The sequence below is a fragment of the Phalacrocorax carbo genome, chromosome 1 (genome assembly GCF_963921805.1).
Source record: "Phalacrocorax carbo chromosome 1, bPhaCar2.1, whole genome shotgun sequence".
Classification (NCBI taxonomy): domain Eukaryota; kingdom Metazoa; phylum Chordata; class Aves; order Suliformes; family Phalacrocoracidae; genus Phalacrocorax; species Phalacrocorax carbo.
The window spans coordinates 206,755,881-206,780,618 of record NC_087513.1 but is presented as its reverse complement, the minus strand read 5'-3'; the positions used below and the strand labels follow the sequence as shown (position 1 = coordinate 206,780,618).

At 37.7% G+C, this 24,738-nt stretch overlaps 1 protein-coding gene across 4 annotated transcripts in view; it reads right to left on the bottom strand.

Moving 5' to 3' along the window:
• The window catches only part of SLC36A4 (solute carrier family 36 member 4), a 120,792-nt gene that overhangs the window by 82,839 nt on the left and 13,215 nt on the right, over positions 1-24,738 (bottom strand). For 2 of the 4 annotated variants that reach the window (XM_064441377.1, XM_064441378.1), the window contains exons 2-8: positions 23,536-23,659; positions 22,697-22,787; positions 21,733-21,821; positions 20,326-20,421; positions 18,653-18,737; positions 7,272-7,499; positions 5,951-6,049 (exon numbers count right to left, since the gene is read on the bottom strand). In XM_064441377.1, coding sequence (XP_064297447.1) covers positions 5,951-6,049; positions 7,272-7,499; positions 18,653-18,737; positions 20,326-20,421; positions 21,733-21,821; positions 22,697-22,787; positions 23,536-23,659 — 812 coding nt within the window. Of the gene's footprint in view, positions 1-5,950; positions 6,050-7,271; positions 7,500-18,652; positions 18,738-20,325; positions 20,422-21,732; positions 21,822-22,696; positions 22,788-23,535; positions 23,660-24,738 lie in introns of those variants that run through there. The other 2 variants (XM_064441379.1, XM_064441380.1) reach the window with 2 other exon arrangements.

Sequence of the window (24,738 nt, the reverse complement as noted above, 5' to 3'; positions counted from 1 at the left end):
TGATGATACAAGCCTTTGCATCATCTCAAAAGAATACCAATGAAATTGACACAGCCCCTTCTAGAGATGTCCAAAGCAGATTTAGATGATGTTACCTGTTAAATGTCTGTTGTAAAGACAACAGAAGAGTGCCATTTGGTTTCATTAATTTTTTTAAAGGATAATACTAATCTGGAGGAAGAATTTTTGACAATGAGAGGCTTTTATCTCAAAGCCACAGGCCTAACAAACTCAACTGCATCACTTTCAAAATCCAAATAATGACATTTTAAAATTATAATCTACTTAGTTTTCTCTTCTCCTGGAATTGGTTAGCTGCTGTCTAATGCGATCCCAGAGCCTGTCTTTCGGTATACAAATACCACCCTATCCTCTACTGCGAAGCTGTGATATCCAAGTTCAAAAGCAGTTTCAGCAGACACCCCTCAAGTAATAGGCTAAAATATCAGAAGCCTTATTTTCCAAACCTGAAATTGATGTTGGAAAGTAACAATTTCTCTTCGCTAGGCTAATCAGTCTGCAGCACTCAACAGGGAAAGAAAAAAAAAAACACATATTAAATTGTACAAATGGTACTCAGCATATTTATAAGGAATAGAGAAGAAAAAATATCTTTCTTGTTTAAACATTATGAATCTATTTCATCCTCCTTCCCCCTGAAGCCTATATTAAAATATCACTTCCACATTTGGATTTGGTTTTCATACCTCAAACAAGAAAGCCAACCAGACTTTCACCGCAAAATATTCATTAAGTGTAACCGCTATTATATAAGCATTACATTATGCAAAGCTATCACCTGCACATGGTAATTCTACAGAAGTATCCAAGCCTGAAGGCTTTGGTTTTACACTCTCCTGAAAAGTATGTTCAAGAGGTTTAACTACATTTTGGGCACACTCAGAAGCATAGCCTGAAGTTACTTTTTAATTAACAAAACTCTCACATTCATTGTAAAAACAGACCTACTCACCTTTGGAATACGAAACAGGCTCTCGAACATGCTTCTTACAAAATAATGTTACACGTTCTGCGGAAGACACATTCACTCCTTTACACCACCTGCAGCTCCTGTATTCCAGAAGTAGCATTGGTACTCTTTTCTCTTCTGTGGCCTGAACACCAGGCCTGTGATTTGCCAGTAGCACCAACTGGCACAGGGAACCCAGAGCCAGAGAGATGCTGAAGCACAGAGGGACAGAAGCAGCTGCAGATTCTCCTATTTCAAGCAGAGCCCTGTCCTCAAGAAGGTCCACAGAGGGCTGAATATAGTTTCTCCAGCTACTAATCAACATATTGTTGTGTTCTGAACAGAAATCCTCACTTTAAAGGTTAAAACAAAACCAAATATCTAAAACGGCCAGTTGTACCCACTTAAGAGTACTGCATTTCTGTTGCTACTATTTCACAAACCGTATTGATGCCACTAGTCAATACGATTTCCACAAGGTCACCCTGATGATCTTAAAATCTTAATGTACAAGTGTTGAAATCCCAAACCGACTCTCAACTCTATGATAACCACCAAATCAACAGTACTGAGCTCTCAGTTCCTCTTTGCTAACTCAATATTAAGGGACCACTGGGTAACCCTGCTGCCAACTCCTATTAGCACACAGCGATCAATACCTCACGGCTGCCAAGACATTCACAATTTGTAGCAGGTACCTTATTGCAATCAGCAGCGACCCCATTTCTACAGACAACTCAAACAGGGAGCAAAGGAATTAGCAGTACAAGCAACAGACTGTAGCATTTTTTAATCCTGTTGTTACATGTGTGAGAGTTTAGTGTGCTTTAACGTTAATCAGCCCTTTGATGGCACTAACCTTATTTCTTCCATAGTAGTATCAACAAATGAACACCTTGCCTGGACTTCAGCAAAATGTCAAAACTGTTCAAATCTGCCATCAAATAAGAGTTTAGGTTGATCCCACGAGCAGATACGAACAGCTCAATTCATCATATTAATATAATCAATTCATCATAGAAAATATTTTTTATTTTAATGACAATATCTCAAAATAGCTTCATAACACTGGCTGATGAAATGTTTAACTAGCTCTTAGTATTACACAAGTACTAGTTTCTAGGTACTGCCTTGGTTTATTTGAGATTCTGTATTTCAGTTATAAATAGGCTACCCTTACGGTTCTTAAAGTCTATTTATCCAGGGATCGACTATAGCTAAAGCAATGATGCTCCAAATTACTTCCACACTGCTGATTTTCTTATTACATAGGGACAGCTAATCGGTCCTAAACTAATGACAGATTTGAACCAAAACCCATGTTCCTACACTCACCATCTAAAAGAGAAATACACTCTCTCAAGATCAAAAAGAAAACCTTACTAGGAACCTGCTGAATCACTGCACCTCCCTGAATCATGTTCCCCACAGTGAACAGGACTTTAGACTCCTTTCTATAATTAGTCTCACTAATTTTAATAGAGTTACTGAGGAACTATGGTCATACTTTAAGTAATGGCAGGCATTAAACTAAAAGAAAAGAGGAAAAAAAAAATCAAAATATAAAAAGCTTTTTGAAACAATGGGATGAAAAAAAGTCAGTTCCAGAGTACTTCCCCTGCAGTCGAATATTTGGTTCAAAGAAACCAGACAAACATGTTCCCATACTGAGTATGGCATCATGAACTGCCAATTATTTTCTTTCTACATAAGCTGTTAATGAAAAAAAAAGTCAATTAAGTATCTTTGAAAATTAATCCCCCTGACTGCTATGGCTAAAGTGTACTGTTTTATACTGTGCCTTATAGATCATTTATTCCCCTACTTAAATTGTTGATCATTAAATATTCCTAGCAGGAAAGACCATTTAACACAGAACAACGGTGGTAGAGATATCACACCAAGGGTATTTTTCCTCCCTTGTCAAGTTCTGCTTAAGAGACTTAACCAGCCCAAAACCCTCAGGATTTCATCTGCTGTCCCTTTTCATAACATTCAATAATCTGGCAGCTCTCAGATGAGTACAGTGTGAGTTAGCATAAAGTATGTTTGGAGTCAAGAAAATGGAAAAATGAGGCCTCATAACTGTTTAAGGCTAACTTCCTACATAAAATGAATCAACCATAAGCAACTTTTCTGATAAAGACCTTAAGTCTTCTGTTCATAATGTAATGTTCAGATATCTTCATAGAAATAAGTGTTATTTGCAAGACATTCCAGAATAAAATCTAAAATCAAGTCTCTAACATCAAGGCTAAGATTAGGTAAATCCATTTTGTGCACCTGTAGTCAGAGAGAGCAGACTAAGGAATCAACCTAATTCAATGGTGTAGCTTCTTTGCCTTATCAGAACTATTCAACCACATGGACATAAGAACAACAGTAATTAAGACACAGAGTAACAGGTTATCACAAATCAGCAACTGACTATGTGAATATTCTTAATCCATTGTCACGTGAATTGAAACACATTAGCTTACATCTCAATGAAAGAATTTTAAGCGTGTTTCACGTCACATTTGCAAGAGGTCACAAACGCATACAGATATATCACAGGTCAGTCTATGGTGGTAACTTACTGAGATGCAATAACTAGGTATCAAATAAATTAATCACCAAGAATTGTAGGATATATTAAGTATTTGAAGTGGAAAACTGTGCTTCACTTTGCTTCACTCATCTTTTGTATTTCATGCTTAAACAACTCTATTTAGTACTGATTATTCAAATCCATAAAATATTTTTTTCTTCAAATCTTCTCTATGATGCATGCAACCTCAGCATAAGAATGCACAGCAAACATTATTCATGTTCAAAATATCCCTGAAAGGCACAGACAAATTAACATCATTCTACATCTAAGGAAGAAACATTAAGCTCTAGATTTTCACTTTTAATATAATCTTAATTCGTAAGATACCCACGTTATTTTAAAGGCCGTGCACAATGTACACACACACAAAGTATATCAAACCATAAAGAATAAACATTTAATTAGTTTGTAAACACAAGTTAACAAAGTGAAAAAACTAGAACGCTTGAAGAACTTGAAGAGTAAATTATGATCAAGTAAGAAATTGAGACAGCCTATTAGCTTTATCCCAGCTAAAATTAACTCTATCCCAGCTAAAACCATCACATATAGAAATATATGCAATAACTGTATAATGTTAATATCTAATAATATCAAGCAATATTTTGGTTTTAAACAAAGAATTCAAATGAACCCTACATTATATGCTCTTGAATAAAAGAAGGAAAAAAGTTTGACATTCTTAAAGATGTCATTAGTAACCACCAGGGATTCAACCAAGCACAATGCTCTAGGCAGTTCTTTAAAGGTTTATGTTACTGCTGACGTAAATTTAAGGAGCTGTCTAATGTGGGATCTAATGTTCCAGAAAATAAGTACCATAAATCAATTCCCTACCTATAATTCAATAAACTACCACTACCAAATGGTAAACCTTCCACACTTTCCTGAGGCTAACATAACTCTGATGTGGGATTTCCTGGCTACAAATAGACACCCACAGGCTATGCGGTACATGACCAACAGATCTAATACAACTGGGATATGTATCAGACCTGCAATGACTTGCATTTACACACGTGCAATAAGTGCAATCTGTCCCAGACAGACTATACAATTTAAGAGCAAGAAGCTTAGTACAGCCCAATTTATCAGATTCACTAAGCATAGGTTTTTTGCCCAAGACCTCTAGGCATCAAACAATCCCAGACAAATGCCTCATTTCCTATGATGGAACTTCCAGATGACAACAGGAAAGATGTCCAGATACACTCAGATATATGGCAGCTAAAACTCTGCATCAGTCAGTTCACAGTTTGAGAAAGAGTCGAGCAGTTTGAGAACTGGAAATTCTCAAATCCACATATACCGCGTGTGTGTGTGAAAACACACCTCTGTAACATACTAGGAGATAAAAGTTTCTCTGACAGCTCCAGAAAAGAAGAGAGATGTGAAAACTCACTTGTGTTATGTCAATGACAATCATTTCAGATTAATTGCATGCAGGTTTGGGGCTGGTTTGGTTGGGGTTTTGGAGGGTGGGGATGTTGCTTGCCTATTTTTTAGTTTTAAGCATACAGTAACACTTGCTGAAGTATGTAATTATACTAGTAACAAATGAAGTATATATAGCAATTTCCCAGCAGTTTAAAGACATTATGACCTACCATTCCCAAAAGCCTGTTTGGCTATTTTTTAAAATATGTCATGTGGAACAAAAGTGCTATCTATCTTGCAAAATTTGCTGGTGTGAGATGCAATCAGAAAGCCCTTAGAAACAGTACTAAATGAATGAAAGGTTTTAAAAGATTCACTTTCAAAAGCCAAATTTTCAGAGTGATAAATCTATTTAATTGACATCTTTCAGGAAACAATGAGGGACTGAGGTTCATTGCCCGAAGGACATGAATCAAACAAATATACTTTTTCTAATCATTTCCATCTCTGTCAACTCACATCTATAGACAAGCCTGAAGCAGGAAGAATAATACATTTCTAATAAAACACTTTGTTCTCTGTGATCCCAAAGGAAAAGAAGGATGCTGAATACATTTCTATTTTTGCATCCTCCACACCTAAAACTGAGCTGCTGAATCATTATAATTATAGTATCATCATATTATTAGCTGAGTATTATAATACTATATAGCATATTATGATAGTAGTTATTATTACACTATTGTCTCAATCTATCTGGAACTAAAGATGTTGCTGTGAAGGTGCTAAGTGTCCAAGTAGCAACTGGCGTTCACCAAACTCCCCTTTGGCAGGGATGTTGCGTCCTCAACCTTTGCCGTATCTGACAAGATAAATGAATCCTTTTCATATCAACACGGGAGATTAGTTCTTCAACAAAAGCAACTAAATAACAACAGGAGTAAAACTGCTGGTACCCTGTCGTCTAGCTCAGAATCATGTATTTTGAAGAGTCAGTAAAAAGCACTTACCACACCAATTCCTTCAAAAGCAAATATTGCAGTCCCAAAAAACAGTGGATATTTCTTCCAGCCAACCACAGGAGGCAGTTTTCGAGGATCTACTATATCCTGAAGAAGACAAAGCAAAAAAGTGCTAAGTAAAGTGAATTAGCTGTTCCTACAATTTTGATTGATGTATTATACTATAGGAAAGAAAACTCAGTACGTGTTGATAGTGGTACAATACATTGCTATTTACAATCCCTGGTTTTCCTCCCAAACTTAGTCCTTTTTACACATTCATAGCCACCTTGCCACCCATGCACAGATACTTGCAGATATATTTATTCCAGGTACACACGACTGACACTAGAAATTGTCACATTTAAAGTATCCCACTGGTGTATATGAGTGAGCATCAATTAAAACAAAAGGGAAAGCTCACACCTCAAACTTAAACTTCTGCAAACTTATGCTATTCTCAGAGTACTGCATTTTCTAATCTGCTTTCATATTGCACAGATATTCTTCATAACCATAAGGGACAGTAAAAGAAAATCTTTTTAATACAAGCCAAGTTCCTGCAGAACAGTTAATTACTCTCTATGTAACTTCTCCAGCCCCCTGGCGCAGCCAACAACTCTTGCTGGCTTTTCTGCCTTCCTCCCCACCCTCCGCTTCCCACTTGTTTCATACACTCATGAAAGCTTTCTCAAGCAACGGTGTCTATCACTTACCGCTTTTCAAAAATCATAAGAAAGAAAAATATAGAGGTTTCTAGATGTGATTTTTTTTTCAGCCGTTTAATTTGTTCCATTATGAAATGCCTTGAAATATGAAAAACAGCAGCAACCCAGAAAAATGCAGGAACTATTCAACTTCTCAGGAGACAGAAGTCTGCAATATGTATTCTTAAAGCATAAGCCTTAAATTTTTCCAGATTATACTGGAGAAACACTAGAAATAAACGTTGCTGTTGAAACTGTTCTGCTGCTGCAACAAAATGACCCACCACAGATTAAAATCTTGCAAGTTTTGTGTGCAATCCACAAAAATTCACATATTCTTCCACTCAAGGACTCTCAGTCATTACAATACATATTTTTATTATCTCAAGTGCAGCAATATTACCCTTTCTTTCAAAAATACTGTAAAAGTCCGTGTTTAAAGCATGTCTCAAGTATTAAGGCACCTCCTTAAATTAAGATACCTCAATAAAATGCAAGATAATTCTGCCTTTCAGAAATTGTCAGTCAGTATATATCTATCAGAGACCAGCTGGCACATGCAACAAATACAAGTTGCCACACCAAAAAAAAAAAAAAAAGATAATAAACTTTTTTGTACTCACTCTAACAATATACTGGTAAATGATCACCAGGCTGACAGCCATAGACAGATTGGCAAGCAATGAAAGCAAGGACAGGCTCTTAAGGTCACGAATAAAGACCAGGAGGATCATGAATGGCAGGAAACACAGCATGTATATTCGTAAATCAGTACTCCTTTTCTCAGAAGAACTGCTGGTGGCACTGACATTCATGGGAGCAGTCTTGTTTTCCAGGAATCCTTCATGGACCTGTAGGGGGGGGAAAAAAAAACCTGACAAAAAACCCCCATGATAAATAGTGGTAGCACCGAGTCTCTGCATACAGTCACATCGTTGTTTTTCTATAGGGGAATTTGTCCCTGCTGTTTGTCCCTCTGCTTTACCTGCTGAGTGTCAGGACACCTGTACTGTCAGTGCAGAGGGGAAGACAAGGCACTTTTAGCAAGTGTTTCATCCTTAAGACAAATGATGAAATCAGGACCTGAAAGATCTGGAAGCACCTTTATCCCACCACTGACTGAAGAGGAAATCCACATGAGCAGTTTAGATCAGATTCCTTTCAGAAAGGGAGAGTCTGGCAAAATGAATGCAAGCAAGATGGATCCAGGCGTAAATACTGGAGTTTGAATTTTCCTAAAGAGAATAAGGGGGTTAGAAGACCAGCTGCTATTGTACCTGAGTTCAGTGCCTAATAACCTTATGCCTTTGCCATGCACATTATAGCAGCATACATACAAAATAATGTTAGAATATGAACCTGCCTGTCTTTCTTTTAATCCAAATTATTTTATTTTTCACTCTTCACTCTTTTACTAATCAGTGTTAACTCAGCTTCAAAAATCATGAGCTCTGAGAGTTGAGAGTGCTGTATCCATTAAATTGCTAGAAATTAATGCCTACAGATAAACAGTAGTACACAATGCAAAAGCGTGTTAGGTTTTTTGTATATTACATTACAATAGTTGCCTGCGGTGCAATTCAGAAGACTGAGGTTGGCACTATTCACAAATCTCATGGCTTCTTTTTGAAAAACGTTAATGTGGCCGTAACTGCCAAAATTTGTTTTGTATATATTCTGTGTTATGTACACACCACGATCAAAACATCAAGAGCTGGTGGGTATTCTGCTTTGCTGCAATGTAACAACAGTTCAAATACATCTGTTTTAAAATCTTATCATGCCTTTTGCCTAGGAGTGTTTCCTCTCCTTTTCCCTTCCACTGCATTTGCCATCTTACATATCAGCACTGTGCTTAATCTGTTCATGCTGCAGAAAGCCTCTGGCTGGATGACTACAAAAAGATACCCAGACAATGATAAAAAAAAAAAAAAAAAAATCAGTTCCTTATAGCACAAAGAGACTTAAACAAAAATGGGAAATCAATATATAACAAAACAACTGAAGATAATACTCTGACTCCTAAGTACTGAAGACAACCAAGTACTATAGCCACAGTCTTAAAACTTAATATAGAACTGAATTCAGAGGAAAACTGTATAACCCTACAATCCCAGAAAGTGTACACGCATAGCAATGCCTAAATGTTATCATCCTTACACATAGTTCACAGGCATGGTCCCAAGACTGATTAATTTATGGGCAATTCTTTGAACATGGTTTGTTCTTTAAAATATCAGTTATTTTCTGTGCAAGTGAAATCATAAGACATAGATCCTGCCTCAAAATTCCAAACACATTAAGCTGTTACAATAAAAGGGGCGAGTATTACCATTACAATGTAAGTTTTTACGCAGCTGCAGTCCTAAGCAAACACCACACAATTACCAGCACGTAATGGCATCTTTTTTATTCTACATGTCACAGTAACTCAGGGCTACTACTTGTTTACTTTGAGGAAGAGGACAAAGTGGAGAAAAGAGGACCACATCTCTAGACGTGGTTGGCAATCAAGGGATCATTGGGACTGTGATACTTTCATGAGGCAGAGGGATTTGGTTGATAATGTAAAACTAAGTGTATGTTAAGCAAGTCATTCAAATTGGCAAGTTTGCCAAAATTCAGACTTTACAAGTCTAGGAGAAAAAAAAAATGCACCGTTCACTTTATTTCCATTCTTTCAAACAACCCACAAACTCAGGAAGACAGAATTAACTTAAAATTCTTTTCTCTGTAACAAAAAGCTCTAGAGAGGTTTTTTCATTATGAAAAAGGAAAAGATAAAAGAGAGAATTCTGCAACCACATATTTTCCAGAAATCTCACTTTAAATTAAAACAGAGGACACCAATCATTACGGAAACAGAGGGTTTCCACCTTGCAAGAATCTTAAGTGTCACTTACAAGACATTTAACATCTGTTAGTTTTCATTACGATAACGTTTTTAGAAAGCTACAAAGAGCAGCTAAACACATTTAGAACTGAATTCCAGTGAATTCACGCAGCTACAATAACTCCACTTCGCCAAGCAACACGTCAAACGCTTAACCAATTTACTTCCCTAATGCCACATAACGTAAAGCGCTCTGTAGAAGTTTCCTGCTTTCCCACCATACTTAAAATAGAAATACAGAACAAGCACTTTAACAGCCTTTCACTTTAACAAGTGTCGTACGCTTACTTGCTTGCGTGCATTTCCAAGGAGCCACAGCTGCTCTGCACACAAGGACATGTAAAAGGGTTTTCTAAGAATTACTAAGAATTACTAAGAATTACTTCTACTCAAATCATTTCAAGCATGCAACCACTTCAGTTTTCTCTTAAGACACAGGCATTCCATCTGTATACACAAACACCAATAAAAAGTCTGTAAAATCAGAAATATTTCTGGTTTTTTTAACACCACCAAATTCCAACCAGATATTCAACCAGAGTTTACTGGCTACTACAGCTGGAAATGCAATGTACAATATTCTATGAAATTCTATTCAAGTTTAGGTCTACTCTGATCAGCTATCCTGATGATGGGCTTAAGTCAAGATCTCATTTCTATCTTGTGTTAGGTAAGTGTGGTCATACAAAATAGCTTGTATAATTATGTGCCTTTTACTTTCACAAAAATACTGAGGAAAGCACAGAGGAAGAACACTCGACAGCTCCGCACAAACTCTCCACAGCCATCATCAGATCAATATTGATGCAGAATCAGCAAAACACAGCCAACTAAGATGATCAGACTGTGACTCCCTGACCCCAGCTTCACACCTCCCACTTGCACATTTCAGATATGAGTTATATTCCTACAATAAACCACCACACTGTAGTCTGCTTTACAATACTGCAAGCACGGCACCCCTTCTCCCTGCACTGCTCCCTGCCCCAGTATTCACTGGAAGGAAACGGAGGCCAAACAGATTCTCAAAAATGTAATGACTTGCAGGACCCTGCATCAGATCCTTGAAATACAGTTTAGAGAAAGAAGTCAGGGCATCGAAGACATTATAGCTGGGAAAAAAAGAAAAAAAATGAAAAAAAAGGTTTAAATTCTAAACCTGGTCAGCACAGATTAATATTTGGAGTAAACCAGCTTTGCAACCACAGCTGTCTTAGTCCCAGCTATGAAAAGCACCTACTACCCGTATGTTTTTAACTCAAAAGCTGCAATTCTAGGTGTGGAATAAAAGCCAGTTCCACAAAATTCACAAAGTCTTCCTGCTGCCCCTTCCTCTCGTCCACACTATCTCTCATTTGAGTCACTTTGCCTTGTCAAGCCTCCTAACTACTACACAAAACATCGTATTCTCAACAGTTTTCTCCACTACCTCCTCCAAAAATCGAGGTTTGGATTCACCCGATCATAGAATAATTTAGGTTAGACAGGGCCTCAGGAGGTCTATAATCCAAACGCTTGCTCACAGCTCCATCAGCTATGGGGTCAAACCAGACTGTTCTTCTCCCCAGTCTCCAGCTGGGTCTTGAAAACTTCTAAGGATGGAGACTGCACAACCTCTCTGGCAACTGGTTCCAGTACTTCACTGTCTTAAAGTTTGTCTTTGCCTCAGGTCAGAAACTCCTGTGTTATTTTATGACCACTTTCTCTTGTCCTCCCATCTGACCTCAATAAAGACGTCTTTGTCGTCCTGGTGGGTGCTGTTAGGTCCTCCAAAAGCCAGTTCTTCTCCAAGCCGAACAAGCCCAGTTTCCTCAGCACTCACAGGGCCAGTGCTCCAGCCCCGATCATTTCAGCAGCCCTCCCTGAACTTACTCCAGTTTGTCTATGACTTTCCAGTACTAGGGATATCCAAAACTTGACAGAGTATTCTAGACGTGGTCTAACAAATGCAAAGTAAAGGATGATAATCACTTCCCTCAACCTACCAGCAATTCTCATACAACCCAGGATGCTGTGGGTTTCCTTTGCTGTCAGGGCACACTGCTGGCTCATGATCATGACCACAACTCTCGGAGCCTGACCACACAACCAGGTCTTTTTCCCCAGCTAGCTGTCTGTCCATCCATCCAGACCATAACAGCTTTACTTGGATACAACGATATTGTCAGAGACAGCTTGAAAAACCTTGCTAAAGTCAAGGTGACATCTAATACTTTCTCATGATGTACAAATTCAAACTTTTATTTTTCTTATAGAAGGCAATCAGTTTGTTCAGTCCCTTGGTAAAGCTATGCTGACTGGTTTCAGTCACCTTGTTTTCCCTCATGTGCCCAGAAATGTGCTCGAAGACGACTCAGTTCCTGATTTTCAAAGGGATTGAAGAGAGGCTGACTGGCTTGTAATTCTCCAAATTATTCTTTTGGCTTTTTATGAAGACAAAAGATATTTGCCTCTCCTCAGTTCTCAGAGACCTCCCCCACTCTCTATGCTCTTTCAAAGACTTCAGGTTTCTCCCAGCACTCTTGGATACAGCCCATCTTGACCCAGACTCCCCCTTTTCTCTTTGTCTTCAGAGCACAGCAATGACAGTGCTTTAGCCAGATTTCTACAGTATAAAGGAGGGTAATTCCTCACTCTCTTCCCATCTTTGTTCTGTGTGATCATAGCTGTCATTGTATACAGGTATAAGTCAACTCCGAAAATGGAACAAACCTTGTATATTTGTGATAGCCTTCACCCTAGTGAGATTTGACCAACCCCAGAGGATTATTCTGCTATAAGTCTTTAAATAAGTAAAAAAAGAAAAACAGCACCCTACCTGAAACAGCCCTGTTTCCCAAAGCCTACCCTATTGAGGATTACATCTTTGTATAGAGAAAAAACATGTGAAATGGTTAGTTAAGTTCCACTTATACCCTAGTACTGGCTGAAAGAGCCCACACTTATCCCAGGCAGAGCGTTTTAGAGATCAGCTTGCCATCGGATGAAGAGGTTACTGTGAACTGTAACACTGCTAAAGGTAGCAGTATGGTCTGGGTGAGGAGGAGGTTTCTGAAATTTACTCTCCACTAGCTATTACTTGCATGCAGCAAAATGTGAAGCCCATGACTTCAAAATTAATATCTGAATTTATCTAAAAAAAAAAAAAAGAAAAACTTGTGCAAGTTTCAGTTCAGCTGTTGACTGTCAAGCTGTTTTCATTATACACAGGTTTTTGCATTACCAGGCACTTTGGGGTGAATTTTATGTACACATACACACACGTAACTGATGTTATGGAAACAGTTATACAGATATAAAAGCACAGGAGGACAGTTTATTCCCTTTTGTGGATATATATACGCCTTTAAATCAACTTCGTATCAATAAAGCAGCTTTAACAACATCAGTCAGCACAGTACCACTTACAGGAGATATCCATACCACAGAAGTGGATTTTGAGACATGACAGAATAGTGATTCTGTACATTGGCTCAGAAGAACCACACCAGGTACAAACCAGCAAAGGTTAATCTTGTATGAGAGCTAAACAAACAGGCAAGAGTGACTGATAGGTAGAAGATGAGTTGGAAAGTAAAATGCAAAATTATAAAGAGGATCACCATTCTCCCTCTTAGAGTGGAGCAATTGGCTGTGGGAGATTTGACAGTAAAGAGCAGCAGAGGAAGACCCTAATGAAGATATTACACTGATTTGTTCGGGTGCAGGCCAATATTACCATCACTGTGAAAGTGTTTTATTAATTTTTTCTAATTAATAATATAACACTTTAAAACTATTCTAACAAGTAACAAAATACAAAGCAGCAAGAAGACTTTTTGTTTTTTAAACTCTCATATGCTGTTTAGCTCAGTGCAAGTTTACTGCTGATTGTGTTAGGATGGACTATGACTCACTGTCTGTCTGACTTAGTCTCCTAAATATTAGAATTAATATAATCTCAGATTCATATTCCAGACACAATCACTTTCAATCTCCTGCCATATGCCGTGATGCACTAGCAGAGAGTAGCAGTCATGCTGGGCCAAGAACAGCAGACATTATATCTAACTGCCTTTTTCCTAAACAAAGCAACATAATCTGAACTATCATTGGAATATCAGCCAGTTTAGACAAATCTTTTCACTTATCCATCCAATGGATCTGTTCTTCAAATAGACATACATAAATATTCTTTTCTGATGCACAGAGCCCAGTGAATATTGTTCAACTTCCAACCTGAACGCACATTATCTGCATTTTGTTCTGTGCTTATCATTACTGTACCTGGGAGTTCCACAAACATTTCCCTAAACCACGTGAAGAAATTTCACTGTGGTTTTTAAAACAAAGCACACAGCCATTGAAGTCACTAGGCACCGTGACTACGAAGGCCAGTGATGCCTGCACTCGCGAGGTGATTTAATCAGAAGTCACTTGTGTTATTCAAGCACAAAACCAGTATGTTATCAGGCAGATAAAGACTATATTGTAATCCTGTAATGTGGTATGAACAGCCCAAAGCAATGTTTCACAGTGCACTTAGTTCTGGTATTTCATTATTACTCAGTACTCAACTGTCCTGCTTTCAGCTTGGATAGAGTTAATTTTCTTCACAGTAGCCAGTATGGGGTTATGTTTTGTATTTGTGCTGATAATGCAGAGATGTTTTAGTTGTTGCTAAGTAGCGCTTACACTAGTCAAGGACTTTTTCAGCTCTCCGTGCTCCGCCAGGGGCACAAGAAACTGGGAGGGGACACAGCCGGGACAGCTGACCCCAACTGACCAAAGAGATACTCCACACCATATGACATCATGCTAAATATATAAAGTTTGGGGAAGAAAAAGGAAAGGGGGGACGTTTGGAGTGATGGTGTTTGTCTTCCCCAGTAACCGCTACGCGTGATGGAGCCCTGCTTTCCTGGAGACGGCTGAACACCTGCCTGCCCATGGGAAGGAGTGAATGAATCCCTTGTTTTGCTTTGCTTCTGTGTGCAGCTTTTGCTTTACCTCTTAAACTGTCTTTATCTCAACCCACAAACTACCTCACTTTTACTCTGCCGATTCTCTCCCCCATTCCACCAGGGAGGAATGAGCGAGCAGCTGTGTGGGGTTTAGTTGCTGGCTGGGGTTAAACCACAACATCACCTTCCAAAACTTTTAACACTTCTAGTTTTATGTCTAAGCACAATTTCTTAAGTCTTGGGAGTTTCTTCCATTTTACAAAAAATTGAAACAAATTTAAATTCCATAATGTAGTATCCCACTGATGGGTCATCTTCAAAGTTCTAAAGATCTAATAAAGTGCTCCCACACAGCAAGAACATGTTTTCATTTATTAGCTCTATCAGCAAACAATGAGAAAAGGACACTTTTCCAGAGAACTCAGCAAATATTCACGAGCATGTTGATAAATGCCAAGACTCTTGACTTAAGGTCTTCTGCTGCTCAAACAGGAAAAGCAAAGCAACTATGGCATGAAAGGGGACCATACTCTTTTGGCACAGACTCTTTTCTTCTGTCACAGTGTGTTCCTGCTCCAGCCTTGCTGCAGTCAATCTCCAGCTGTTTGTTCCAGTTTCACCATTCCTCTCCAACTCTAGACACTTTTACCCATAATCCCCTTATTTGCACACTGCCAGACTTAACCAGAACTCTTGCCACCAACCTGAGTTTCTTTGGTGCTCCAGGAAAATATTCCTTAGGAAAAGCTTCATTTCAAATTCAGTATTACTGGGAAGAGGATCTTGTAGCACAAAGTGTCTGGAAAACACTAACGTAATGCAGCCAATGTTGTTCTAGTCCCACAGATGCTAATCAGAAAAGACTTAGAACCAGAAGCTATACTGCATATCCATTAGTGAGAAGGGTATATCAAACATTTCACAGAATTCAAAAGATGAAATAAATATTTAGGATCACTTGCACCACTGTGTGTCTAACTAAATATTCACCTCAAAGGAATATGGACTGAGGAATATTCCATTCATGTGCCAGAACAATTTTTAAATGCTTTGTCACATCTTAGTTCTCTGAAAAAGTAAATAAAGTGAAGGAAGAGACTACTACATTTGGGTTGGTACTGGTTTTAGCTAAGAATATCAAAGAAAAGATCTCAGTGGAAGTTCCCACTGGTTCCAATGAGCTTAATTTGCACACACCAAACACACAAACACTCTACAAGAGTAGAGAGCATAATGCAGAGGGATTGGTCAAGGAGTGATATTAGTAACATTATTACTACGTTCTTCCTTTATCTTAGCTCCCCACCCCCTCACTCCCTCTATTCACCTGCCTCATCCTTCCACCACCACAAGTAACTAGATTTAAAGCAGTAACAAGTTGTGTTCTTTGGTGCCCTCTATGGGACAGATTTCTGCAACGTTAAGTTGCCAGGAAGAAAGCACAGCCTTCTCCCTCCCAGAGGAACGAACACAGGGCAAGCTGAGTCAACTACACTTGTAAGTGGGACGTCTGAATTGCTGACTTTAATTCATTCACAGCGTACATGTCATGGATCTCTGCAGCCACTGCTTTTGCAGAAGTTGCTTTTCTGTAAGATCTTTCAACTTTTCTTCATGAAAGCAGCAACAAGATTCTTGAAAAGGTTTCTTCAAAATCTACAAAAGCCAAGCTCAGTATGTATTCAGCCTTGCCTTTTGCTTAAGGTCAAAACACATATATAACAACTAGTTTATCAGATACGTATTTCATAGGAAAGGTTTCAATTTGAACTTAAATTACACAGGATGCAATAAAAATCCCCATTTGAGAAGGCCAGCAAAAGGACATCAAATGTAAAATTGGATTTTTAGGTATTGAGATAGATTGTGACAGTGGGACTGTAGTTTTTGAGATTGGTTGTCTTTTTTTCCTCTCCCAAGATGCAAATTACAGAGTATCCAGCTTCCAAATACACAAATTCACCTTGCCTTGACAGGATCTTTATCCATGGAACTTGGAATACTTTTTTAAACACAATATAAAAACAGTCATCAACAAGGCAGGAAAAAACCCCACACTATCTTCTGTGTACTAACTGCCCAAGGGGACACTCTTCTTCCTAATTAAAGTAAGTTAAGCTATGCCAAGACACCTTTACTTCACCTTTTGGGTAGAATAAGAGTCCATATGGATGATCAAGGCTCAGTAACCTGCCATACCTTATTCCCCACTCACTTCACTGATATAGAAGCACACGTGTTTAGACACAGGCCCAGATTCATCCTCATTAGCTTTATGTGAAGTGACTAATCATAATCTTATGAGCAGAAAACACCGCAGACTACACTGGTAGAGTCCTTGCATCTTAGTAAGCCCATGGAGGAGAGAGCAGCACAAGCTCAAAGTGCCTGCGGCTCCTGTCCGAGCAGCCAAGCTGTGCTGGTTGACCTCCCACGGACTACTTGCTCAGACATACAAACTGCTGACTGCAACTGCCGAGTGTGCAAAGAGAAGGGACCAGCAGGGACCCCGCCAACAGAAAAACCTCCACCAATGAGAAAAAGATGAGTTTAGAAGGACTGGAGAATGAGGCAAAAAACACAGATGAAAGCAGAAGCAGCTGTCATGAAAGTGACAGGCATGGTTTTGTTTGGTTTTATCAGTGACAGATGGTTGTGGGGGAGAAAGGGGTATTTTATTGAAAGATTTGGAGGTTGTCTGCAAGGTGTGTAGGTATTTGCGGTTGTGGGGGTTCACCTACAATTTTTAATTGATTTTTTTGCCAATATGGCATGACAAAATATTTGATTTTTCAGACATCCTTAAATAAATCAACCTGCACAAATGAATCACAGTATTTTTCTAATAATTAATATTCAATCCATTTTAAAAACATATTGAATTGTGTTTGCGTACGTTTAATACTACATAATGTATGTGCAATACTATTTACAGTGAAACACATGAACTGCTACATGAGCAGTGCTATTTAATATTTTCATCAATAACACAGATGATGTAGTAAGCAGGTTTTAAACATCTATTCCAGATGGGAAGTGAAAGACTATTAAAGAACAGGATTAAAATTCAACCTTGAGAACAGTTAAAAGTCAATCCATAAGGAAAAATAAAGGATTTTATAGGTAAACTGAAACCACCTGTACAGAAAAAGAAGAACCAGAAGAACTGCCTAGAATGCAGCTCTGCAGTAAAGGAACGAGAGATCACAGTGGATCATAAGTCAGTCATGAGTTAGCAATGACATGCTCCCGCAAAATGACCATTACACTGAAGTGTCAAATCTGGAATAAGATCTGTAAGACCTGTGAAATGACCTTTCAGCTCTATCGGTCACAAGCAAAACCTCAGCATAACCAACTTCAGGAACAAAACTCAGAATTAAAAAGAGAGGCGTGACCAACTGCAGAGCGTTCACAGAGAAGCAAGAATTATTAGATTCCATCATGTCTCCCCCTCTATATAATAACAATATTCAAATATATAAACATTATCCACAAATAGAAAATAATAGATTACTTATAGCTAGAACATGAGATAAAGGACTTACAGTGCCAATAAGAACTTTTAAGCTTTTACTAAGAAGCTGCTCTCTAACAGATAAGAAAGCATTGGAACTGACTACTTCAGAGGCTGCTGAAATTTCAGTGTCAGTCATTTTTAAGAACAAAAACCAGGTCTGGTTTAGATGCAATGGATTCTGTGGCAGGTGACACTGTTCTAGAAAAGCAAAGAGACTAAACACGAACCAAAGAACGATGCCAGTGACATGAAAACAGGAAAAAATATGCCCAGGAGTTCAGGGGGAAAAAAGGAAGTCGGAAGGAGGCCTGGCAAAAAAAAAAAATAAAAAGAATTCAGGGACAACTGTCTCTTAGACCAGTTTCAGCCTTATTTTCTACAGTTTCCACAATTAATTTTTAAATTCAACAAACTAATCAGAGAACAGTGAAGCCACAAACACTTGCAGAAGATCTGAATTTAGTTCACCTTGCACATTGCTCCTTTTTACCAAAAGCTCTTTTGTGGAAACCGTGGTAGAACCCATACTGTGCACCTCTCAACTTCTTATAACATCCCACAGAACTACTTGTGAAATAAGGATAGGAAATAAAAGCGAGGAAAATAAATCTAAAACCCTAACTGTTTCCATACAGTAACATTACTCACTTGTTTCACATTTTCTGCCAAGAACACAACATAAACACTACAAAATCCCAGCTGTGTTATCACTAGGAAGAAGTCAACAATGTACCTGAGGAAGAAAAAACAAACATACATTATACTTAGGATCCAAAAAGTTAACCCATTACTACCTAAAATGCAATTACTACTCCTTTTTACAGTTGTCAAAATGCTAGATTCAAATGCCACATTAATCTCATGAGCACTGCAATGCAGGTTCCTCTTATGGCCAAACAGGGTGGTTTTATATGTGCTTCTTTTTTAAAGTAACATTGGATAGGCAGCGAATTTTCTCAAAAAGAAAAAGTACATAATTTAGAGTGGCACAAAATGAAATTCAAAGACTTAACAATGTGGTACAAATACAAACAACAGAGATATATATTCAGTGCACGTATAAATTCTGCAGGGGGCCATTAGCCCCTAACACAGCAGTCTTCCACGAGGACCAGCCATCAAATGTCTTATTCAGTAAAAGTTTCAGCAATTCAAGATAACAAACATTTTCACATCTTACTAAGTGGGTCTATATCAATGTATCCAAACACACATTCCGACACTATCTCATTGAAAAATCACTCTAAACTATGGTTCAGATTGTTTTTGAAAAATGTTATACACAATGAAGACACCCTGTAATGAAGCTATTTGCTACAGTCAGGCATACAGCAGAGATCTGCCTCAGAGAATGGATTTGCTGCAGCACAGTGTCTCTGGAAATCAAATTGCCATTTGTGGCTTGTAACTCTTTGGTGCATTACAGAATTGTCATTATATTTCACGACAAACCAATTTTCTCTCTAACTGAACTCTACTCTATTCCTATGGAGTCATCACAAAAGATCTTAAAAGATTAACTCACCTTTTTCTTATTTAAAACAAAGTAATAGCCAAAACACATGACGTAAGATGCTGCATCCTTGAAAATAACAGGAACAAAAAAAATTCTTCCTCAAGGGAGGAAAAAAGCCCACTTTCAATTAGTATTGAACAACATGTCTGAGTTTTGGAGTTTCACTACTGTGTAGTCATACCATAAACTCTATAAACAGCTATACAGCAACAAATGGCAAAGGAAAAATAATGGTCTTTTTCAGAAGAGGGATAAAGTATTTAAGAGAGACAACAAGCTATTAATATCTGCATGTCATTACTGTAAAATATAGTAAATATTTCTCCATTATTTGTATGTTATATTTAAACAGGAAACAAAGAATTGTTTTGCTTCCTTTCAGAATAAATATATTGAAGTCATTTACATTTGCAGTGTCATCCTGCTTAAAGACTGAACTCTGATGCAGAGAAATGTGTTTACGGTAAAAGAGAATGAAAACTTAAATTACTTCACTACATGAGACAATACAGAATGCATTTCTGGTTATACCACATCTCTTCCTATATTACTGAATTATTTTCTTCACAGCCCTTCTAGCCCTGAAAACTGAAATGCCCAACAGAGACACTCCCCAATCCTCTCATGTCACCACTACTAGCTGCAGGAAATAACAAATAACACTGCATAAAAATACTTCAAGCATGGAGAACACATTCTTAAAGCAGGTAACACCTGAGTAAAAACGAATTTTCCTAACCATTCCAAGTATAGCCATTAAATTTTAATAGCGAATTTATTAAATTAAACTCTTATGCAAACCTACCGTCCCCAAGGAGCTCGTTTCTGAAGAGCAGCCAGGGGCCCCACTTCCATGGCGTAACTAACTGTATCACTGTACCCCAGAGAGGATTTTTTCATCCTGAAAGCAACGAGTGAAGAAAGAACAGAGTTACTAGAAACTACAAGGGCCTAGATTCCTACCTTGAAAATGCTGGTGGCCTCCCAGGATTATAATAAGTAATCACCTGTGGCACCATTCTGCAGCTCCGTAATTTTAAAGGTGTGGTTTGGGCTTCTTTCCCCCAGCAACGGCTATTCAGCACTCTACAAGCATGTGAATCACAATGCTGCTTCCCTCTAATTCAACAGTACTACATCAGCTTCTTACAGAACAACCTTCTTGATATAGTAATCCAAAAATAGATTCTTATAATATCAGCTTAAGAAATTAATCCAAACCTAGAAGCCACAAAGAAATTCAACAGGATTCAACAGATTTTCCTGGACAAGCTGTCAATCACAATTGCCTCAGTGATCTTAGTTTTATGTACCTCTTCAAAAACCATTCAAAACTACAGAGGAAAAAAACCAAAGAATTCAGGAACGACAGGATCCCTTTAGAGTACAATATCACATTAAACTAGTAAGATAGCTCTTCCACCTACAGGGACACAAACAGTTCTGTGTTTCTATTCAGTTCAAAAACTTAATTGCACTTTTTTAATACAAGACCCTCCCACTGCTTCCCTTTAACACCTGACAGTAAGATACTAATGTTTAATAAAAGTCACTATTAATCAAAGTAATCTATTGGTAAAATCTGAATAACTGCTTCCCCCTCAGTACTGTACATCTCACTTGGAGGGGTATCTAGTGTTTTCCAGCTCACTAGCATCATTTTAACGCATTCCTTCAGCACTACGATTTGGAAGAATCAAGTTGTCACAATCCAAAGAGACAGAGCTCACATATAATCATGAAAGACATTAACAGCAATTCTTAGTTTATCTCTAGTTCCTATAAAAGTACTTATAAACTGGTTATTTATAAATTGGGCACTTTTCAAAGCTATGAAAATTCAGAAGCTATGAAGATAAAGACTAAAGGACTGAAACTAAGCAATTAAAATCACAATGAGAAAGATCTGATTATTTGTCAGCTAAAACAGGGAACAGAATACTGGGCCATACAAGTTAAACCAACTTAATTTTGTGTATGAGCAGAGAAGAAATATTCTTTCAGTGTATTAATGCAGTGTTGCACAAAGCACAGCTATCATTTATAGTCGAACAGTAAGAATTTGAGTGGTGTTTCATTGAAGTATAAGATTCTGATCTGAAGAAACTGCTACAGCATCAGGACATTCTGTAGGCCAAAAAATTAAAAATAGAAAAGAAGAAAGAAAAAAAATACTCAAACTCAGCATCAGAATGAGTAGTTCCACATTTACCTCTGACATAGACAGTGGCTGCAACGTACCAAGATGTGCATACAATGAACAGATATAACTCCTATGAACACAAGGCTGATTGGTCCAATCTGGTATGGAAAAAAAAAGGGAGAACATGGGGGAGAAACAGAATTTTTCATGAAAATATGCTGGGGAGAAAATCTTCACATGCAAAAATTTCATATTGTAGCAAATAAATACATAATTTAAAATCTTATGCAACTGGATTTTTTTCCCCTCTCAGAGGAGGATTTGCCACTGATGTTTTATGGCATTCCTCACTTAAAAGTTCACTACTTGACAGAGGGCTACTCAGGGGTGATCAAGCCATAAATACCAAATGGGCATGAACAACTTTATGCCTCTAACAGCTTCATTAAACTATTTGCCAAAAAAATTTGTCAAGAGAGAAGACTGCATATTGAAACGCTTTAAAGTGGCAATGTTAAGAAAGGTTTCTTTCCTTTAAATTAAATTAAATTTACCCTGCCTTAGGAAATGTGTTGTCTGTTACCCAGTACAAACTAGCCTGTGTTATACCCTGTTTCTGCAGAAAATGGAGATTGATTTAACAAGCTGACGCTGCACCCTAGGACATACAATCTGGCTAGAGAGAAGTCTGGACAAAGATAAGACAACCCTATAACAATTCCCATGAGACATCATAGGACTGTGAGTGAATCAAAAATCTTTCTTTTTCTTATAAAGCTTTTGTTTTCCCCAGAAGAACACTTTGGCTAAGCAAAAATACAATACATGCTATAAAGTCTTCAGAGTGAAGTAGCAACTTTTTTTAAAAAATAAAAATCTCAATCTTCAGTAATAACTTCACCAAACTAAAGAGGAAAAATAGAACACAACTCTGTTGAAGCTGGTTGAGCTTTTAGTTTTCCAGGCTCTGAAATATATCTGTAGATCTTTCTAGATAATTTTTCTAATCTATGAAAAATATCTGAATTCTTACCACAATGCCAGCATTTTTTATTGCAAGTGGAAGACCAAGAAGCCCAGTTCCAATGTTTCCCTTGAGGAGGTGCGTAAGAGTTTGTATAAACCTGGGATAAACATAGAAAAAGTCACATCAGAAGTACACTTGGATTGGTATGGGAATAAGAAAAAAAAAAAACACCAAAAGCAAACTCACACTCTCTATCATCCATTAACACACAGGGATAATTTGTGAACTTCAACTACTTTAAAGTAGTCCGGCACATTCAAAGAATGTTCTTATTGATCTTTAGATGTGAGCTCCCTCCAATTGAACATACAAGTATCATCTTCAGTTCCTTCGCAAAAGGCTATTTGCTGTGCAGTTTTATTGTCCTTCTGCCTTAGAGTCAAAATTACCAAGTTTCACCAGTGCTATTTTAGAATGAATAACATTCAAAACAATTACCAGCTACTAATCACAGCTCTGACAGCCAAAGTGTGTCAAAGGTAAAAAAAGACCTTTACAAGATCTTCTAATTAAACTTTAACAAATAGATTATTTCCAAAGTCTTCTGAAGTTTCATAATGAAAAGATAAAACCAATCAAAATCTTCTTTAAATAGTGCTTGGATTTTGAGTGACCCAATCAGTTTACAAACGGGCACCTTGGAATATTTTATGGCCAGTAGGTCGTTAGCTTCCACACACTCAAACAGGGCTGCTTTTTGACAGAACTATGCAAAGTCCCAAAGAATAACAACAAAACTGTACTGAGGGTGCAGGAAAACCCCTTAAGAGTTCAGTAAACTATTCACGAGAAACAAGTTGGATTCAACAGTTTTTAACAAACTGATACTTAAGAGTAATACGTACGTAATGCCTTCTTCATTATCAAGCTGGTAATGCTTCTCAACTGGCAGGAAATTATTTTCATGCTCCTCATCTGAGATGCCATCTGAATTTTGTTCATCAATTAAAGGTTTCATTACTTCCATGTCTATATAATAGAGTTAACACAAAATAAGCATTAGAAACAAACATAGTTTAGAAGTAAAACATGACTCAATTTGCCATGCTGTGAGGTTTATGGGCATTACTAACTACAAAGCTGATTTAGGCAGATAGAGATGTACACTAAAAGTTTGCACAGGAAATTCTTTATAGGGGCACAGTGTCTCATTATTATTATTATAATCATCATTAATATTAATATTATGGCCAAACAGTACAGTTTCTCATTAAGAAAAACAACTTAGTAGCATCAAAATGTGGATGGCTTAGATTATTTTGCAAGCTAATAAACACACAACAAAACAGAAAAGTCATCTGTCGTTACAAAAGGATGAGATTCGTCTTACCCACTATTAGCTATTGCTAAACCAAGCATTTAGTCTAGTCTCCCTTTCTATCAGTGGTGAGGGAGGGCACCCCCCCAACTCATCCCATGCTGAAACGGGCAGCTAAGATAGGTACCCCAGAAGATGGTTCTCTCACCCGTGACTGGAGACAAGATGACAGAATCAGGCTGCATGCTTTGAAAGCTGCAATTTCATCAACCTTTTAAAGTAACATAAACTACCACTGCACTCAACACACGCAATCCCACCGTCCCGCTAAATAACAGCACCAAGCAACAGGAAGCAGCCAGTAGGGAACAAAATTGCCTTTCAGGCAAAACTAACAGATTACGCCAGTTTAATGCTGATTAAATTATAACCATTTTTAAATTACCACAGTTAAGCAAAACAAATCCTGCCAAGGGCAAAAAGATTATTTATCTTACATTTGCCTACCACAGTATTCATTCATAAAATGTATTGAATAAGTCTCAACTTCCACCATTTTCACTCCAAAAAAATCCCCGTAATTTTAATGTTTTCTATTTAAGAAAAAAAAAACTACTGAGTATTTCTAAGTGTGCAAGAGCACACCTCACTGAATTATCACATTATTTACAGAACTCTGAAAACTCTGAAGAATACCAGAAAAGACATTAGCTGCATTAAAACATGCTTCACTATTCAGCAAGCAAAAATATTTCATAGTTTGAATGAACACTAAATACCTTAACCATAC